General features: G+C 50.8%; 1 protein-coding gene across 3 annotated transcripts in view; it reads left to right on the top strand.

Annotated features, from left to right (window-relative positions):
* The window catches only part of GREB1 (growth regulating estrogen receptor binding 1), a 70,846-nt gene that overhangs the window by 21,813 nt on the left and 28,869 nt on the right, over nt 1–20,164 (top strand). For 2 of the 3 annotated variants that reach the window (XM_040224781.1, XM_040224783.1), the window contains exons 7-18: nt 511–624; nt 1,134–1,277; nt 2,990–3,175; nt 7,480–7,830; nt 8,903–9,031; nt 9,708–9,836; nt 10,463–10,660; nt 11,275–11,455; nt 13,405–13,600; nt 15,862–15,998; nt 17,524–17,863; nt 19,046–19,161. In XM_040224781.1, coding sequence (XP_040080715.1) covers nt 511–624; nt 1,134–1,277; nt 2,990–3,175; nt 7,480–7,830; nt 8,903–9,031; nt 9,708–9,836; nt 10,463–10,660; nt 11,275–11,455; nt 13,405–13,600; nt 15,862–15,998; nt 17,524–17,863; nt 19,046–19,161 — 2,221 coding nt within the window. The remainder of the gene's footprint in view (nt 1–510; nt 625–1,133; nt 1,278–2,989; nt 3,176–7,479; nt 7,831–8,902; nt 9,032–9,707; nt 9,837–10,462; nt 10,661–11,274; nt 11,456–13,404; nt 13,601–15,861; nt 15,999–17,523; nt 17,864–19,045; nt 19,162–20,164) is intronic. The other variant, XM_040224782.1, reaches the window with a different exon arrangement.

The raw sequence follows: 20,164 nt of genomic DNA, 5'->3' as shown, positions 1-20,164 counted from the left end.
ATATATTCTCTTTAGTCTTGATCAAGTCACCTTTCAGAGTAAGTTTTATGATCCCATTGTAAAGATGAAGGAGGTAAGGCTTGGAGGGCTAAAGCTTAGACACCGACACAGCTTTGGAATGAAACATTTATAGAGGTCGACAGGATATTTCTTAAAGCCTAGATACTTCCTCTAGACTGTTTGTTAGTTGCTCAATCGTGTCCGAGTCTTTGCGACCTTATGGACTATAGCCCACCAGGCTCCTCTGTCCATGGGATTCTCCGGGCAAGAATGCTGGAGTTGGTTGCTGTGTCCTCCTCCAGGGGGGTCTTTCAGACCCAGGGATCGAATGGGCTCTTCTGCATCACAAGCAGATTCTTCACCATGTGAGCCACTAGGGAAGCTAAAATGCACTAGATGTAAAGCTGTGCTTTTAAAAAAATAACAAATAAGTGTTCTCCAGCTCAGAGGAACATTTTGCTGAAGCATGTCTTTGGTGACAGCCTAATTCACACTCTGAACATTGTCTAGGTATCTTATCAAACTCTGGCCCTCCCAAAAAACGCCACAAAGGCTGGTCTCCAGAGTCTCCATCAGCTTCAGATGGTGGCTACCCCCAGGGAGCGGGGAACAGAGCCAAGTATGGTAAGTGATGGAGCCCTGCCCCGGCACTGGTGGTGGTGTATGTGTGTGTGTGTGTGTGTGAATGTGTGTGTACGAGCATGTGCATGTTCATGTGTGCATGTGCGTGTGTGTGCACACATGCTTTCATATGTATGGGTGAGAAAATTCTAGGGAGGCACACTTGAGTGTAAAAAAGATTCTCTTTCTCGTGTATTAGGCTTGCTTCACAAAGCCCAGGATTCCTGCACAGTATTGAGTTTCCTGATCTTAGAGAATTTTTTTCTAAAAAGCTTGCTTGTCACTTGGCAGGGACATTGAAGAAGAGAAAACTGGGTTGTTTGGTGGGGAAGGGGGACCCAGTGACCTTTAAGATCTTTTGACTCAGGAACCTGTGGTTCCCAGACTTGGGTGCTCCTGGAGGTGCAGAGAAGGTAGAGTTGTAGCAGGTGTGTTGGCTGGCCTGATGTCAGGTCTGCCGGAGGCGGATGCCCTGTCTGACGTATCCTCTTCACGCTCTCGGCGTGTCCTAGAAAGCGCAGGTGTGACCTGCATGCCCCAGGTCGGCTTGGTGGGACCGGCTTCAGTCACTTTTCCTGTTGTGGCTTCCGGAGAGCCAGTGTCCGTTCCCGACAACTTGTTGAAGATATGCAAGGCCAAGCCGGTGATCTTTAAAGGCAAGTACAGCAATGTGCTGGGGGGGAAGGTCGGGGAGCCAGGGAATACGTTAGAAACAGGCGACGCGACACATCATTCCAGTCTGACTCCACGCCAGGTCGTCCTCCTGGGAAAACTTCTAAGGCCGTTTCCAGGGCAGTGAGAGAACCAAGCACACCGGGCCAGAAGTTTCAGAGCCCGTCACTGTTTTCCGTGAGACAGCCCTGTTCCGTGACGACCATTTGCTTGTTCGTTTGTTCTAACCCTTTTATCTGGGCCCCGCTGTAGCATCTTTGTGCCTCTTTTGTGACAAATGTCACATCCTTCCTCTAAGAGTAATTCTTTCTGTGGCCCCTGATAAACCAGAATGTTTGTAAGCAGTGCTCCCCAAATTGTGGTTCCTGGACCAGCAAAAACAGCATCGCCCAGGAGCTCAGTAGAGATGTAAATTCCCAGGCCCACCCATCCCAGAATCAGAACCAGGCCCGAGTTGGAATCAGAGGCTCTGTGGTGGGGTCTGGCAGTCTGTGTTTTAGGAAGCCTTTCAGGGGACCCTAGCGCACCCTCAGGTTGGGAAACAATTTTCTTGAGGCTGTGAACTGTGTCCTAGTCTAGATTTCCCCCGGAGCTGAGCGTGGTGCCTGCACACAGCACACAGCAGGCGTCTACTCAATGTGTTTGGTGAATAAACGGAGGCTGTCTGAGTACACGATACCATGTAGGCACTTATCACATTTAATCATCTCAGCGATTGCACAAGGGTTTGATATCTTCACCTTGTTTTACACATGCAGAGACCAAGACTTGGGGAAGTGAAGCTTCTTGCTGAGGATAACCTAGTTAATAATAGATCTGGCCTGGGCTGTCCTGCCTCTGAGGGCTACTCTCAGAATTAATCTTGTACCATTTGCTGAAGCGTTTGTCAAGTTCTGTCAATGTTTGGAGTCTCTGATCTGTACAGTGGTTTATTTTCCTAACTCAGCTCATCAAGGAGTCCTGGGGGGCTGGGAGGCACAGGCAATGGCCGAGCAGCTTTAGTGATTCTCTCTGGGCCTTAGTGTGCTCGGCTGTAAAATAAGAAATTGGACTAAATCAGGAGTCTTCAATGTCTGGGATCTAATGCCTGATGATCAGAGGTGGAGCTGATATAATAATAATAGAAATAAAGTGCACAATAAATATATTGCTCTTGAATCATCCCCACACCGTAATCCCACCCCCACCCTGGGTCTGTGGAAAAATTGTCTTCCATGAAACTGATCCCTGGTGCCAAAAATGTGGAGACTGCAAATGAATAAGCAAATGCTACAGCCCCTGTCAGTTATGAGAGCAGGTGCATAAACCAGCATGGGCTGACAGTTCAAGACTTCCCCACAAAGGAGCTTGAGTTGCCTCAAGAGCAGCTGGCCTGCATGTTTTCAGTCCCTTGCATGCAGAGACCCCCAGGCTTCCCTGCTTGCTCAGTGGTAAAGAATCTACCGAAATGCAGGAGGCACAGGAGATGCAGGTTCAATCCCTGGGTGGGGAAGATCCCCTGGAGGAGGGCATGGCAACCCCCTCCAGTATTCTTGCCTGGATAATCCCATGGACAGAGAAGCCTGGCGGGCTATGGTACACGGGGTCACAAAGAGCTGGACACGACTGAGCGACTGACCACTCACGAGTGCACAAGTGGAGACCACGCATTGTGCCTGAGGCCAGTTGCCAAGCCCTGCTGTGTCCCCTCCCCCAGGCCACGGGAACTTCCCTTACCTCTGCGGCAACCTGAACGACGTGGTTGTGAGCCCCCTGCTGTACACGTGCTACCAGAACTCACAGTCCATCTCCAGAGCCTGCGAGCAGTACGGGGCCTCCACCATTCAGCCCATCTCGGAGGAGATGCAGCTCCTGCTGACCGTCTACTATCTCGTCCAGCTGGGTGAGTCCCCTCCCATTTCACGGGAACCACTGGTGGAATAATTGCTAAAGGAGGCACGGGCACACGGCCTGATCACGGACCCTCACTCAGAGCCCTCCTGAAGACAGCCTCCGTCATCACGTCACTGCAGTGGTCGCCACCTGAGGGGCTGGGATGGCAATCGGGACTTGCCTGGTGATCCAGTGGTTAAGAATCTGCCTTGCAACACAGGACGTGGGTTCAATCCCTGGCTGGGGAACTAAGACCCCACGTGCCACAATGAAAACCCAATGCAACCAGATAAATTTTTTTTTTTTCCAAAAGTGATTTCTCTGCCATTCTAGGTGCAGAGATACAGCAGGAATACCACAAAGACTCTGCCCTCAAGGATTTTAGTGGGAGAGAGAAACCGTAAACAAGAGAAAAACAAAGCAATGGGAGTGGGGTGGGTGGGTGTGGGCTGATCCAGGTTGTCGGGAAAGGCGTCTCTGAGTCGAGACATGAGAGATGAGGAAGAGCCAGGCTTGTGAAGATCTCAGGGAGGCAGAGTCGGGGGGCGGGGGCAAGGGCCGAGGGGTGGCGTGGCGCCCCAGGTCAGTGGGCGCCAGGGTGGCCACCCAGTGAGAGCCTGAGAGTGAGGCTGTTATCAGAGAGCCGGCAGGGCCTCAGGCTAAGGTTGAGAGTCTGTATGTCAGACACGGTGAGAACAACTTGTGTTTATCTGCTCAGGCTACCAGAGCAAAATAGCACAGACTGTGCTTAAGCCACAGAAGTTTCATCTTCTCATGGTGAGAACAACTTGTGTTTATCTGCTCAGGCTACCAGAGCAAAATAGCACAGACTGTGCTTAAGCCACAGAAGTTTCATCTTCTCATAGTGAGAACAACTTGTGTTTATCTGCTCAGGCTACCAGAGCAAAATACCACAGACTGTGCTTAAGCCACAGAAGTTTCATCTTCTCATAGTTTTGGAGGCTGGAAGTCCAAGGTCAGAGTGGCCCCATGGTGGGGTTCTGGGGAGGCCCTCTCTTCCTGGCTTGTGGATGGCCGTGTCCTCCCATGGCCTTTCCTTCATGCGTGTATGTGGGGACAGAGGGTGAACTCCGAAGTTGCTTCCTTTTCTTATAGGGACACCCATCCTACTGGCCTAGGACCCCACCCTTATGAACCCACTTAACCTTAGCTACTTCTCTAAAGGCCCTCTCGCTAAATATAGTCACATTGGGGGTTAACACTTCAACGTATGAATGGAGGGGGACACAGTTCAGTCCATAGCAGCACCGGAATGCTTTCAGGCAGGGGACAGATATGATCTGGGCTTCCCTGGTGGCTCAGATGGGTAAAGAATCTGCCTGCAATGGAGGAGACCCGGGTTCAGTCCTTGGTTCAGGAAGATCCTCTGGAGAAGGGAATGGCAACCAACTCCAGTATTTTTCCCTGGAAAATCCCATGGACAGAGGAGCCTGGTGGGCTACAGTCCATGGGGTCACAAAGAATCAGACACGACTGAGTGACTTTCAGTTTCAGATATGATCTGACTTCATTTCATTAATGGCTGAGAACTGAGGGCTGGCTGATGATTGACCATTGGGTTGGGGCATGTGGAAACCACTGGCAACCCGGGTGGGTGGAGATATGAGGAGAGTGGGGACAAAACCAATACTAGAATGGGTCAGAGGGGATGGAGGTGAGGAGACAAGCATGGTGAGTGTGAGCAGCTCTCGCAGTTGCTTTGATGAGTGGCGGTGGGTCTGGAAGAGGCCGTGGGCTCCAGGGAAAAACTTTAAAAAGACAGGAAAGACAACAGCTTATCTAATCCAGTTTTGGCGTAGCCCCATGGGGAAGTGGTGTGATCCCTGTTTTTTCAGATCAGAAAGCTGTATCCTAAGATAGCTCAAGGCTCCACAGCTGGTGCTGGGTGTAGCTGGATGGGGACACGTTTTCTAAATCAAACTGTGGCTCTCTTTCCACTGGCTCACCCAAATGTAAACTTCCGACATGTAAACCAGAAAATAGCTCTAGAGAAAAATGTTGAAAATACTCAGTCTTGCTAGTCGTCAAAGAAGTACAAAGTTAACAAGTCAAACAAGTGGAGTTTTTCTCAATTCAGTTGATGATAAGAACCCAAACGATGGTATCCAATAGAACTAGGGGTGCAGTAGAAGCCAGGTTGTTGTGGTTTGTTAATGTCATGGTTCAGTTCAGTTCAGTTCAGTCGCTCAGTCGTGTCCGACTCTTTGCGACCCCATGAATCGCAGCACAGCAGGCTTGCTTGTCCATCACCATCTCCCAGAGTTCACTTAGACTCATGTCCATCGAGTCTGTGATGCGATCCAGCCATCTCATCCTCTGTCGTCCCCTTCTCCTCCTGCCCCCAATCCCTCCCAGCATCAGAGTCTTTTCCAGTGAGTCAACTCTTCGCATGAGGTGGCCAAAGTACTGGAGTTTCAGCTTTAGCATCATTCCTTCCAAAGAAATCCCAGGGTTGATCTCCTTCAGAATGGACTGGTTGGATCTCCTTGCAGTCCAAGGGACTCTCAAGAGTCTTCTCCAACACCACAGTTCAAAAGCATCAATTCTTCGGCGCTCAGCTTTCTTCACAGTCCAACTCTCACATCCATACATGACCAAAGAAAAAACCATAGCCTTGACTAGACAGACCTTAGTCGGCAAAGTAATGTCTCTGCTTTTGAATATGCTATCTAGGTTGGTCATAACTTTCCTTCCAAGGAGTAAGCGTCTTTTAATTTCATGGCTGCAGTCACCATCTGCAGTGATTTTGGAGCCCCCCAAAATAAAGTCTGACACTATTTCCACTGTTTCCCCATCTATTTGCCATGAAGTGATGGGACCGGATGCCATGATCTTCGTTTTCTGAATGTTGAGCTTTAAGCCAACTTTTTCACTCTCCTCTTTCATCAAGAGGCTTTTTAGCTCCTCTTCACTTTCTGCCATAAGGGTGGTGTCATCTGCATATCTGTGGTTATTGATATTTCTCCCGGCAGTCTTGATTCCAGTTTGTGTTTCTTCCAGCCCAGCGTTTCTCATGATGTACTCTGCATATAAGTTAAATAAGCAGGGTGACAATATACCGCCTTGTCGGACTCCTTTTCCCATTTGGAACCAGTCTGTTGTTTCATGTTCAGTTCTAAATGTTGCTTCCTGACCTGCATACAGATTTCTCAAGAGGCAGGTCAGGTGGTCTGGTATTCCCATCTCTTTCAGAATTTTCCACAGTTTATTGTGATCCACACAGTGAAAGGCTTTGGCATAGTCAATAAAGCAGAAATAGATGTTTTTCTGGAACTCTCTTGCTTTTTCCATGATGTCATGGTAAGTTGTCACATTTAGACCGTCTGGAGACAGTCTGATGATGTGTAGGTCCATTTAGGCTCAGGAAGTTATGTCCTTTACATAAAGCTGTGTCCTGCAGAAGTATTTTTGAAGGTGCTTACTCGGAAGCAATGCAAGGGTCAATGATAGATCAGTGTTGCTAAGTCTGTGATGGCACCTCCAAGACATGGAATGTCATATGCCTGGTCACAACGCTGTGTGTGAAAGCTGTAAATGTCATGATTGTGGTTTGATGCTGGCATGATTGTAAGGAGGCAGACACACCCTGAAGTCATCTCCCCACAATTGTTAACAGTGATTTAAACCCATTATAGTGATTAAAAGGGCTTCCCTGGTAGCTCAGATGGTAAATAACGTGCCCACAATGTGGGAGACCCAGGTTTGATCCCTGGGTGGAGAAGATCCCCTGGAGAAGGGAATGGCAACCCACTCCAGTATTCTTGCCTGGAGAATTCCATGGACAGAGGAGCCTGGTGGACTACATTTCGTGCGGTCGCAGAGAGTCAGACACGATTGAGTGACTTTCAGTTCAGTTTACAGTGATTTAAGACTCTGATGCTGGCAAAGATGAGGGCAGGAGGAAAAGGGGTCGACAGAGGATGAGATGGTTGGATGGCATCACTGCCTCATTGGACATGAGTTTGAGCAGGCTCCTGGAGATAGTGAAGGACAGGGAAGCCTGGTGTACTGCAGGCCATGGGGTCACCAAGAGTCAGACAGGACTGAGCAACTGAAAAACAACAACAAAAAGTTCCAGCACGTGGGGGAGAAAAGGCTGAGAAGCACTCAAAAATAGTGATTCTTTTAGTCTGATGAGATGAGGGCTGCATTTGCAGCCTCCCTCTATTTTGGATGTTGATCATTCAGATTGTATCAGGTGGACATTGGGGTACAGTTCATCTCCCCAGCACTGCCCCGCAATGTGGGCGGGGCAGGCGCTGAAGGCCCTCCCACCTGCCTTGTCGTTGCCAGCGGCGGACCAGGTGCCCCTGATGGAGGACCTGGAGCAGATCTTCCTGCGCTCGTGGCGCGAGTCGCATCTAACGGAGATCCGGCAGTACCAGCAGGCGCCGCCCCAGCCCTTCCCACCCACGCTGGGCGCCGTGGCGCCGGTGACTTCCGCGCAGCTGCCCTGGCTGGCCGGCCTGGCTGCCAGCTCCTGCAACGACAGTGTGCACGTCATCGAGTGCACCTACTCTCTGGCTGAGGGCCTCTCCGAGATGTTCCGGCTGCTGATCGAGGGCAAGCTGGCCAAGACCAACTACGTGGTGATCATCTGCGCCTGCCGGAGTGCCGCCATCGACTCCTGCATCGCCGTCACCGGTGAGGCTGGGCCCTCCGCTGAGATGCTTCTGTTGACACCCAGAAGCACCGCCGCCCCGCGCCCCCCACCAACCCACCACACACACCTGGCTGTTGGCCCCTCGGGGGCTTGGGGTTTGCATCAGCGCTGGTTAGTAACTGCAGTTAACACTTAGCCACCCCTGGTGTGCCCTGAATAGCTCGCTTCTAGAAAATGCCATTCCTTCTGGAATAAAAGGTGCTTCAGTTCTGGTTTCTCTGAGAGACTGGGGGTAAATTTGGGGTCTGTATAGATGCAGGGAAATCCCACCACCACCACCCCCAACCTGTGATCAGTGACTCCATTCCTCAGCATCTTCAACTACCTAATGGAGAGAAAAAATAATGACCTTACTGGGTTGTGTGGGTTAATGAGGCTGTCAGCTAATTAACTATTAGCTAATTAACTAAAACCACTTATTGAAGCCCTACTATGTGCAGCCACTGTCCTGGGGGCTAGGGATACAGGAGTAATGTCCCGCTTTCCTGGAGCCTGTGCTGGTGGAGAGGCAGACACAGGGCAGGGGGATGTCTCCAGGGGAAGGGGGGAGTGTGGAGGACCTCAGATGAGGGGCTGATTTCAGATTGCTCCTCTGCTGGGTCTTCATTATCTCCTGTCGTTCCTTCACCCTGAACACCTTCTGTGTTTTTTAATTAAATTCTTTACATTGATTTGAATAGTACCTTCTGTACTAGAGCCTTCGCTGCATCCGGCATTGGGCTGCACATTTCATAAACCTTGCCCTGTTTCGTCGTCATGATAGTCCTGTGAAGTAGATAGAGCTGCCAGCCATGAATTCCAGATGAGGAAGCGGGGTCAGCCCGGGTTACACAGCTGGTTAAGTGGGGGAGAGAGTCAGGTTCCAAACTGGGCTCTGGGGCCTGGGTACCATTCATTCATTTCACCAGCAGCAGGAAGCCCTGCTCTTAGCCTGGAGTGGTGCTGGGCTTGGAGGATGGAGGGAGAAAGGGATGCAGGCACAGACTGCCACTGAAGAGCTCATGCACTAATTCTAAGTGGAGGGCCCCATCAAAGCTGTCATCTGTTTTCCAGGAAAATACCAAGCCCGGATTCTTTCTGAGAGCCTTCTCACCCCAGCTGAGTACCAGAAAGAAGTCAATTACGAGCTGGTTACTGGGAAAGTGGACTCGCTAGGGGCCTTTTTTAGCACCCTCTGTCCAGGTACGCTTGTAGTCAGACAGGTGCAAGTCACCATACACTGATGAGTCAGAAATAAACACAGACGCAAGGGGGAGGCCGTCTCAGAGCCCATTCCTGTGCGCTGCCGAGGCTGGCCTGGATTTACAGGTGCGGTGGCCCTTCCGTGGTGTGGGGTCTCTGGCTAGCTGATTCCTGCTCTGGGTGTGTGGTGTCTGTCCTTTGGGGGCACACACGGGCCTCGTGCATGGTCCTCTCTACCTCCAGGGTTCTGTCCATCACCCTCCTGCCTCCCCCTCTCAGTTGCTTAAAGCCTCTTGTTGGAGAAGTGTATTCTCTGTGCTTCATTCCGTGTGTTCCCAGCTTTGAGTGCCCATCTCCCTTCTTTTCCTGGCTACTCGCCCTTTAAGAGTCACCCCATTTCCTCCCAGACACCTTTGCTGGCCCCTTCTTCTGCAGGATGGGCTCAGACCCCTACCTCCTGACCTCTGGCCTCCTGCCCTAAAACCCACTGGGTCATAATGTCATTTTCCTGAGGACATCTGCCTTCCTTGGCCATGGATTCTATCACAGGTTGGGCCACCCTATCTCTGGTGCCCCAGGCCCAGGACAGTGCCTAACACATAGAGGTTGTTCCCTTGATGTTGAGTTTCCCTGAGATGGAAAACCCATTTCTGATGTTCTCTCTGTTTGGGGGCAGAAGGCGACATTGACATTTTGCTGGACAAATTCCATCAGGAAAATCAAGGCCTTGTTTCTTCCTCACTTGCTGCCTCCTCTGTCACCAAGTCAGCATCCCTGGATGTCAGCGGGGCACCTGCGTGCACAAGTGAGTGGTCCCAGGGAGCGGTGGCCAAGCTCCAGACTGGTGGGGCAGTGTCCCGGGGCCCCCGGGGTCTGCAAGGAAGCACAGTTCGAGGCACACCCAGTGGGCAGGGTGTTTCCCTAGCATCAAAGTAGACCTAATACCTAACTTTCATTTTAGTCTTTAATGAGAACAGTCGTATTTTACCCTGAAATGTACATCTGTACACTTTCCTTTCTCTGAGTTGATTTCTAGTTTATCAATGCACTGTTGGAATGTTTTATTCATGCTACGTTCCTGAGGGGATCTGCTGGTCTCCTCCTCTTCCTGAGAACCTGCAGCCTCTTCGGAAGCCCAATCTCAGCATCAGCTTCCCTGGGATCCCGTCCTTGTCCCCTCCAGGTGGAGTAGGTCTCAGCCCCTGAGATCCCCGAGTGCTGTCCATCTTTTAACTTTTAAATCAGGAATAGGGTGTGACATGACCAGCGTGGTCCATAGCCCAGAGAAGGTACTCAATGAATTCTGGTCTTTTCCCGTTCCCTCTTCCCTGTGTGAGCCGGATGGGGCTCTTGCTTAAGTCCCCCGCAGAGTCCAGAGCTGTAGCGGGCTGCTCACGGTGCACCTCACCCTGACGGGGGCTCTGGTTCCAGGTTACCATCTGGAGCCCCACCGCATCCGGCCCTTCCAGCTGGCTGTGGCTCAGAAGCTCCTCTCCCATGTGTGTTCAATCGCGGATTCCAGCACCCAGAATCTGGACTTGGGATCCTTTGAGAAGGTGGACTTTCTGATTTGTATTCCACCCTCAGAAGTGACTTACCAGCAGACCCTCTTCCATGTGTGGCATTCAGGTATGGGCCCTCTTGGGCTTTCCCTGGTGGCTCAGTGGTAAAGAAGCCACCTGCAATGTAGAAGCCACAGGAGACATGGGTTCAATCCCTGGGTTGGGAAGATCCCCTGGAGGAGGGCATGGCAGCCCACTCCAGTATTCTTGCCTGGAGAATCCCATGGACAGAGGAGCCTGGCGGGCTACAGTCTATGGGGTCACAAAGAGTTGGACATGACTGAAGCAACTTAACATGGCATGTCTCGGGCCTTTCAGGGAGTGTCTGATGTCTGTCTGGGTGCAGAAGCTCTGATGTACCTACATTCAGATTTGGATTCTAACATCATCTTTGTTCCTGAAGCAGAGAGGGTAGTATTAACACCCCCAGTTCATAGCTCATGAAGCTGATGCCCAGCTTGTTCATGATTTTATAAACTGTTAAAAGCAAGGCATCACTAGAATATTCCCTCTGTTCCACTCAAGTCAGTGAACTATATTCTGGTATCTGGCTTCTGGTATCTGGTATCTGGGCCCAGCTTGGAGCCTGCCACATGGGAGATCCTGCTCAAGGGTCTGTTGATGACTCAAAAACCTCACAGCCATATTTGGAGCTACTGATGTATTTTCACTGTGTTGCAGGGGTTTTGCTGGAGCTGGGCTTGGAGAAGGAGCACGTGACCAGGCAGAGGGTGGAGCAATATGTTCTGAAGCTCGATGCTGAAGCACAGACGAAGTTCAAGTCCTTCCTGCAAAACTCCTTTCAGAATCCGCACACACTCTTCGTCCTCATCCACGACCATGCCCACTGGGATCTTGTGAGGTTAGACTGGCTGTGGCACACGGCAGGGCTGGCATTTCCCTTATCTGAATGAAGATGTGTGGATCATATGGGTTTCCCTGGTGGCACAGTGGTAAAGAATCTGCCTGGCGACGCAGGAGACGTGGGTTTGATCCCTGGGTCAGGAAGATCCTTGGAGAAGGAAATGGCAATCCACTCCAGTAGTTTTGCCTGGGAAATCCCGTGGACAGAGAAGCCTGGCAGGCTACAGTCCATGGGGTTGCAAAGAGTCAGACATGACTGAGCGACTAAGTGTGCGTGCACACAACGTATGGATAATATTTGCGACAGTGGGCATAAGTGTTAAAAAGATGAATGATGTTGGGGGCTTGGCATTTGTCGGCAGGTGCTGTGGGGCTGTTTCAGACCATAGGGCCAGAAGTTAGCTGAGGGGTCATCTCAGGTGGCCTCTGGTGGTGGTTTAGTCGCTAAATTGTGTCCAATGTTTGCAACCCCATTGACTGTAGCCTGCCAGGCTCCTCTGTTTGTGGGGTTCTCTAGGCAAGAATACTGGAGTGGGTTGCCATTTCCTTCTCCAGGGCGTCTTCCCAACCCGGGGATAGAACCTGGGTCTCTTGCATTGCAGTATGGATGCAGTATGGATTCTTTACCAACTGAGCTATGAGGGAAGCCCCAAAAGGCCTCTAAAAGGGATCATTATGGAAACTGGAGAAGGTGGGCATCTTGCTCAACATCACAGACTGGGTTGGGGGGAGAAGGGTGGCAGGGGCAGAACAGTGGGTACAGCACTGGTGCCAGAAAGGGACCTGGATGGGAGGAGCTCTACCCAACCCCTTCCTGACCGAGCCTCACAGCTCTGGACCATGAGGGTCACAGCTGCTGCCCTTCCCAAGGTGATTTCACTTAAACTCGGCTCAAATGAATGTAAATCTGGATGAATTTCAGATAGTCTCAAGCTTGGAGTCTGGCAGGGTTCCTGGGTGTTTCCGTGAGACTGGGGTTGTGTGTTTAGACACTGCCCCTGACCTGGATGAGGAGGGAGGGAAAATGATGGGTCAGACCTTGGAGGAAAGCTCTGATTTACAGCGGGTGCAGAAGCGCAGGGCTGGCCAGAGCCTTAAAGTTCACCCAGGTAAAGGGTGTCCAGTCTAGCACTGGGCAAATTTGAACATTCTGAATTGTATAAAAAGCTATATTGTCCATTTTCCTTTGGTGGGTAGGTTTTTCTGAGTGGTGACCTGCCACCCAAGAGGTGAAGCACTGATTTTTTTTCCCATCCCCCTCAGTTTACAGAAGACAACACTCGGGGCCCCGTCCCACAGAGGAGGCTAAGAGGCGACTGTCTCCTCCGCCTCTGTCCAAAGTGCTTCCTATTCCTGGTCCTATGTTGTAACATTTGGTAGAGAATGCACCATTTTAGGTCCTCTTTGGATCAATTCAAGGCCACAGGACTTTAGAGAAAAGAACTTCAGGAGATGGGTGTACAACCAGGTTGGCCCAAGGGAGAAAGGTGACTTGTTGACGGCTGGGTGAGCATCCCTGTGCTAGAGAAGCAGATGGACTGTGTATTGTGCAAGCGCTCCTCTGGAAACACTGCTCCCCCAGCCAGGCTTTTAATAGGTCATGATTGGGGAGTCCCTGACAGGTACCTGACGTGCACTCAGATTTTTTTTCTTTTCTTTTTTGGCCACACCCTATAGTTTGCAAGACCTTAGTTCCCCAACCAGGGATCAAACCCACGCCCTTGGCCTTGAAAGCGAGGAGTTGTAACTACTGTACTGCCCGGAAATCCCACTGGTATTTTTGTTCAAAATTTCATTTTCCTAGTCAAGGGCAGAGTTCTAAGCTTCGGTTGTTGGCAGCACTGGGGGGCTCATTATCAATTGATCCAAATGTTCGATCCTGGTCAGGTGACAGGGCAACGCTGGTCGTTCCACTTACCATTTCTTCTCCCCCTTTTCCTCCCTCAGTAGCGCTGTTCATAACCTCTACTCCCAAAGTGACCCGTCTGTGGGGCTGGTGGACAGATTGCTCAACTGCAAGGAGGTGAAGGAGGCCCCCAACATCGTGACACTCCACGTGACCTCTTTCCCGTACGCGCTGCAGACGCAGCACACCCTCGTCAGCCCCTACAACGAGATCCACTGGCCGGCCTCCTACAGTGACGTGAGTGCCCAGGCGGTTGGGCCCACTGCACCAGTGACATTGGGCTGGGAGAGGCTCTGTTCAGTAAAGATTTGACTGATGCGCCCAGCTGGGGGTCAGTGGGTTCCAACTCCTTGGTTCTTTGATTGTACCCAGGGTTAGAGTTAACCCTTCTTGGTCTTTGGAAACCTTCCTGCGGTGCACTTCTTGGCTTCTTCCTTAAGAGCTTGTAAGGGAGTGTGCTTGGTTTGCTGTTTCTCTGGTGGCTGAAGCTCTCTGAGTGGCTGAAGCTCTCACTTTCCTGGTGTTGGACATCGAGGCTTCCAGGGCTGTGAGGACTTGGGCTCCTTATGGGGCGACTCTAAGTTTGTCTAGAAGTGTTCCTATTTTTCCTATCCTTGCCTCCTTCAGCAGTGAGGTTCAAAATCTCCTTTCTCAAACTGAACACACATCCACAAACCCTAGTGAGTTTTATTTCAGCTTATCATCTGCCATTTTCTCACCAAAATAGAAGACAGCAGTCATTCTTGTAATGTGAAAACTCTGGATATTTGGATTCTGCCTAATTATACAAGCAAGCAGTAGACATCAAGTTCTGGACTTTTTCGAAGCGTCTCGGAGTCATCCGAGCAACCTCTAAAGGTGCTGATGCTTGGTTTGCAGCCAACTGACTCAGAATCAGAGGCAGAGACAGCAGTTGGGAACTTCCCTGGTGGTCCAGTGGTTAAGAATCTGCCTTGTAATGCAGGGGACAAGAGTTTGATCCCTGGTTGGGGAACTAAGATCCTATATGCCCTAGAGCAACTAAGCTCACACACTGTAACTACCAAGTCTGAGCGCCACAACTGGGGAGTCTGTGTGCCCCAAAGAAAGATCCTGCATGCTGCAATTAACACCTGACAGCCAAATATGTATATATACACATAGATGGTGACAGCAGTTGTTTTCATGTAGTGCTTACCATGAGCCTGGCAGGCAACGTTCAAAGTGCTTTATCTCATGAACTCGGATAAGACGCAGATGTTACATTGATTTCTGACTTACAAATAGAGAAGATGAGGCAGAGGGGATGGGTTAAGCCACTTACCTAAAGCCATGCATCTAGAAAGTTCTGGAGCCAGACTGGGATATGACCCAGTCCAGCTGACTCCATGGTCCTCACGCTTAAGCCTTGTGCTACCTGAGGGTATAGTTCTTGGTAAAGAATCTACCTATAATGCAGGAGACCCCAGTTTGATTCCTGTGTTGGGAAGAGCCGCTGGAGAAGGGATAGGCTGGTTACCCACTCCAATATTCTTGGGCTTCCCTTGTGGCTCAGCTGGTGAAGAGTCCGCCTGCAATGCTGGAGACCTGGATTTGATCGCTGGGTTGGGAAGATCCCCTGGAGAAGGGAAAAGCTACCCATTCCAGTATTCTAGCCTGGAGAATTTTGTGAACTGTCGCAAAGAGTTGGATATGACTGAGCGACTTTCACTTTCACTTTTGTAGTTTTAGCATCCTTCCCCAACTTCCCTCTTCTCTGAAGTTTGATAAGCTCTGATGTTAGTTTGTGAGGAATTTTATATCAATGTGAGTAAAATTGGTTAGATAAATGCATTTCTTTCTGCTGATGTAATACCACCTGAACGCAAAAATAATTGATTTGCCTATTCCTAAAGCCAGTTAGGAGAAGGCAATGGCAACCCACTCCAGTACTCTTGCCTGGAAAATCCCATGGACGGAGGAGCCTGGTGGGCTGCAGTCCATGGGGTCGAGAAGAGTCAGACATGACTGAGCGACTTCACTTTCACTTTTTACTTTCATGCATTGGAGAAGGAAATGGCAACCCACTCCAGTGTTCTTGCCTGGATAATTCCAGGGATGGGGGAGCCTGGTGGGCTGCCGTCTATGGGGTCGCACAGAGTCGGACGCGACTGAAGCGATTTAGCAGCAGCAGCAGCAGCAAAGCCAATTACAATTGTTGGAAAGAAGCAGTTTTAACAAAGAAAGTTGTGTGTCTAAAAAAAAAAAGGAAAACAAGGTTGATTTTCTTCTTGGCCAAGGTACTAGCATCAGTTGAATGCAGTATCTTGAGTGATGGGGAGGCACTGGCCTTTATGCATGGAGTGCTCTGTGCTCTGGGTCTGCAGAGGAAAGACATTTATAGAAGGTCACCCAGGGCACTGCAGAGTCAGCTCAGTCTAGAGCAAGATGCCGTTCAGGTCGCCTGTGCCCCCAGCACGTGACATTCACGGTTGCCACAAATGTGTCATCGGCATGACGGAGGTGCATCTCTGTTTTAGGGCGTGGACTTGTATCCTGAGAACAGGAAGTACTTCGGGCTGTCTGAGTTCATCGAGTCCACGCTCTCGGGACACAGCCTCCCGTTGCTGAGATACGACAGCTCCTTTGAGGCCATGGTCACCGCACTGGGAAAAAGGTACATGGCTCTCCTGAAGTTCCTAAAACTGCTCAGTAGTCAAGTGCCAGGTGAGGAATGACTGTGCAGCCGGGGCATGTCTGGGGAGCAGGTCACCTGCCTCCTTTCCTGGGTGACTCAAGTTGCTTCAGTGGACCTTAATTTATTCCTTGTTTTGCATATTGGGCTGGTGATACCATGTGAGTGAGAATGGACAGAAATATGCTGGAATGTGGAACTGTGTGTCTGAGACTCAAGGGAGGGCAAGAAAATGGGAGGAATTAAGATGCCACAAGGTGTAAAGGGAGAGAGAGTGGTGATCAGTTGGCTTTGTCTTTATTTCCTTTGTTTATCTACCATGTGCCTGTTTTGTTCCAAGAGCCTTACTTTCATTATCTTATTTAGTCCTCCCGACCTCTCCAAGACAGCTGTTATTATTAGTCACATTTGCAAATAAACTGAGGCTCAGGGAGACTCTTTCTCAGGCCATACATCTAGAAAGTGACAGAACTGGGTCTGAACCCAGAATCAGTGTTACCTTTTCAACCCTGTCACAGCACACCCCCGAGGTGGGTATCAACGTTGTCACTTTACAGATGAAGAAATGGAGGCTTAGGGAGGTTAAGGGCTGACCTCCACACAGTGTATATGTGGAAAAGGCAGGCCCAGATTTACAGACTGTCTAATAAAAAACACTTGGGGCTTCTCAGGTGGCTCAGCAGTAAAGAACCCACCTGCCAGTGCAGGAGACGCAGGTTCAATCCCCGAGTCAGGAAGATTCCCTGGAGGAGAACATGGCAACCTGCTCCAGTATTCTTGCCTGGACAGAGGAGCCTGGTGGGCTACAGTCCATGGGGTCCCAAAGAGTCAGACACAGATGAAGTGACTTCACACGTGCGTGCAATATAAACCAAAGTGCATGGCTCTGCTGCTCACTGTGGGTGTTGAACTGAGCTCTGTCATCTCTTCTCGTGGCAGCTTGTTTTTCTCACTTGTTGATAAAGGGAGTGAGTTAGATCTGTACTTCCTAAGCTGTGTTCCAAACTAGGCTGCTGCACACTAATAGCTGTTATGCCAAAAGGGGTTCCATGGTCATATGTGTTTGATAAACCTTACATTTACCAAAAGGTTCTTTTTCCCAGTGAGAGTTGGTGCCTTCCATTGCTAGGTGTACTGTGAGTGGGCTAGCATGTAAGGCATGTCCAGTGTCCTGTGAGATTAGTGTTCCCCAGCACTCCCTTTGGGAAACTATCATTCAGCTCTGATGCGGATGGATTTCATCAGACCAGGTGGATTGTCAGCTGAGCTCCCGTAGCCTTGCCAAGGGAAGATCTCCTCCAAGATGTCACACTGAGGCTGTGTGAACTGACTTTTGTCCTGCCTCTGCTTCTCTGTTCAGTTCCCCAGCTCCTCCTGCAGCAAGCATGCCCTCTGCCCTGGATGGCAGACGTCCGGTTGGCCCTGGAGAGCCTTGCTCTCCCGGAGCGCTTGGGCATCCTTGGAGTCACAGCCCCGGGTCACGGCGTGGTCTCTCTGTTCCTTGCAGGTTCCCCCGCCTGCACAGCGCGGTGATCAGGACCTTTGTTCTCGTGCAGCACTACGCAGCCGCCATGATGGCTGTGAGTGGCCTCTCGCAGATGAAGAACTACACGTCCGTGGAGACGCTGGAGATCACGCAGAACCTCATCAATTCCCCGAAGCAGTGCCCCTGCGGCCACGGGCTCATGGTCCTGCTGCGGGTGCCCTGCTCCCCACTGGCGGCCGTGGCCTATGAGCGGCTGGCCCACGTGCGGGCACGGCTGGCCCTGGAGGAGCACTTTGAGATCATCCTGGGGAACCCCGCCTCGGGCATCACCATTGGGAAGCACTTCCTGAAGCAGCTTAAGGTGGGGACAGGCGGGGAGACTCCTAGGAGGACGGGTGGGCGGAGATGATGACTACGGGGAGGGGATAGACACCTGGGAGGGCGGGCAGGACCAGGGGGTGGGGAGCAGAGGGGAAGGGGTGGACCAGTGATGAACTTTGTCTCTTCCAATGGGGCCTCTGCACACCCGGCCACCCCTCCAGGCTCCTCTCTTAACCACATCCCTACCTGCATCTTTCAGTCCAGCTTTACCACGTTATTTATAAAAACTGCACCCTCCCCAACACCCTGTCTTGCTCTTTCAAAGTTCTGGGCCGTGGCACGATTTTCTTTCTTTCCAGGGGTTCATTTCTTCTCCTCTTATGTTTAGCTAATACCTGTTGGTCCACAGAATTCAACTGAGAGTCTTTCCTTCTTTCAGGAAGCCTCACTTCCCCCTCCTTGCCCTCCACCCCCAACCTGGCACAGGTTCTGTTTTCCCTGCCTGTTATCTGGCTTCTCCCCCAGCAGGGGAGGGCAAGGACACCCCCACACATCTCAGCCCCCAAAACGAGCACAGTGCCTGGCCCATAGACCTCGCTCTCCTCTAGACCTCTAGGTGACAGATGATATAAAAGGCTTAGGGCAAGAATATTGAGCAATTGGGAAGGAATTGTGAGGGCTCAGCTCCACAATGGGAAGAGCATGGTACAAAATGTTAGACAGTTGAGGATATACAATATGAAGTGAAGTGTTAGTCACTCAGTTGTGTGCAACTGTTTGCAACCCCATAGACTATAGCCCACCAGGCTCCTCTGTCCGTGGAGTTCTCCAGGCAAGAATACTGGAGTGGGTAGCCGTTCCCTTACTGCAGGGGGTCTTCGTGACCCAGAGATCAAACCCAGATCTCCTGCATTGGAGGCAGATTCTTTATCATCTGAGCCCCCAAGGAAGGCCTGAGGATGTATACTTTCTAGCAAAGATTAAGGCAGTCAGTTGACAGATTACTTCTTGAATGGCTCATGAGTGCCAGGCAGTGTTCTGCGTGGCTGGGAATCCAGTGGTGAAGCCGACGGGGTGCTTATTTGCAGTATAAATTTGATAAGGCTCAGACGAGGCACTGCAAAGGCTCTAAATCAGCAGGAGGGCATCAGGGTTCCCTTAGCGCTGGGCTAGTCAGGAAGGGTGGCATCCCACAGTTGTCTCCCTCTTTAATTATCTGCAGGTGTGGCAGAACATAGAGGATGCAGAGTGGCGGCCTCAGACGTACTTGGAATTGGAGGGCCTGCCTTGCATCCTGATCTTCAGTGGGATGGATCCACATGGGGAGTCCTTACCAAGGTGAGTGCGTTGGGGGGCTGCACTCCTGGGGGTCTGTGAGGAGTCAGCCGCCCAGGCAACTCTGGGGGCTTTACCAGGTCAGGCTTCCCCTGCCAGACTCTCAGTGGTGCACTCACATCATAGACATCAGTGGCTTGTATCTTTGTGGTGACAGTTTTCCCACAAATGGCAGTGAAAGGTGTCTGGGCCTGGGCAGCTTTGCCCATTTCTCAGACAGGAACCCCTTGGGCTCAGGGGGTAGGTGTGGGGACTGCTGCTGGGCTCCATGGGTGGAGGCCTTGGGGCTGTTGAGGAAACCGAGGTTCCCAGAGATTAAGCCGGTATGGTGCATGGTGGACTCAGTGCTGCCTGGCTTCTTTCCGCTGGGCCACACCATGCTTATAGAAGGGCCACTTCGCATCGTGTACTCATGGGCCAGCTAAAAGCGGCTCCAAACTGTTCGACCTTGGTTGTTGCTGTGTCATGGATCAAGTCTTTCAGTCCTCAACTCCATCAGACTAAGACAATGCCTTTATCTTACATTTGAGTGAGCTTTACTGAACTCCTTTTTGTATCAGGCACTGTGCTGGACTTTTGATCTAGCATTTGCCCCTTGCAAAGTTAGTATTACAACCCTGTTTCATAGGTGAGTGAATGAAAGGCCATTTTCCTGAGGTCACAGGAGCAGTAGTTACAGAGCCTAATTGCAGCCCCACCCACCTCTCTCTAAGCCCTCTGCTGTTCCCCTGAGCCCTGCCCTGGCCATCCTATGTGTCCACCCCTCCACATATGTCATGACTCATTGGAGTATCTTCCCAGACAGACTCTGGTTTCCAGTGTGTCAGTGACTTGATGGCCATCATCTCCCTTGCATGAGACATGGTCCTGGACACATTTTAAATGTTGTTGGAATAATCAGGTGTCTGCTTACTGCATATATCCCTCGTAACAGTACACGTAAGTCGTTATTAATATTCATTCGTATCCTCCAGATGAAAAAAATCTGAGCCTCCCGAGAAGTTGC

Source organism: Oryx dammah, unplaced genomic scaffold (genome assembly GCF_014754425.2).
Source record: "Oryx dammah isolate SB20612 unplaced genomic scaffold, SCBI_Odam_1.1 HiC_scaffold_25, whole genome shotgun sequence".
Lineage (NCBI taxonomy): Eukaryota > Metazoa > Chordata > Mammalia > Artiodactyla > Bovidae > Oryx > Oryx dammah.
This window is presented reverse-complemented; position numbering and strand designations above follow the sequence as displayed.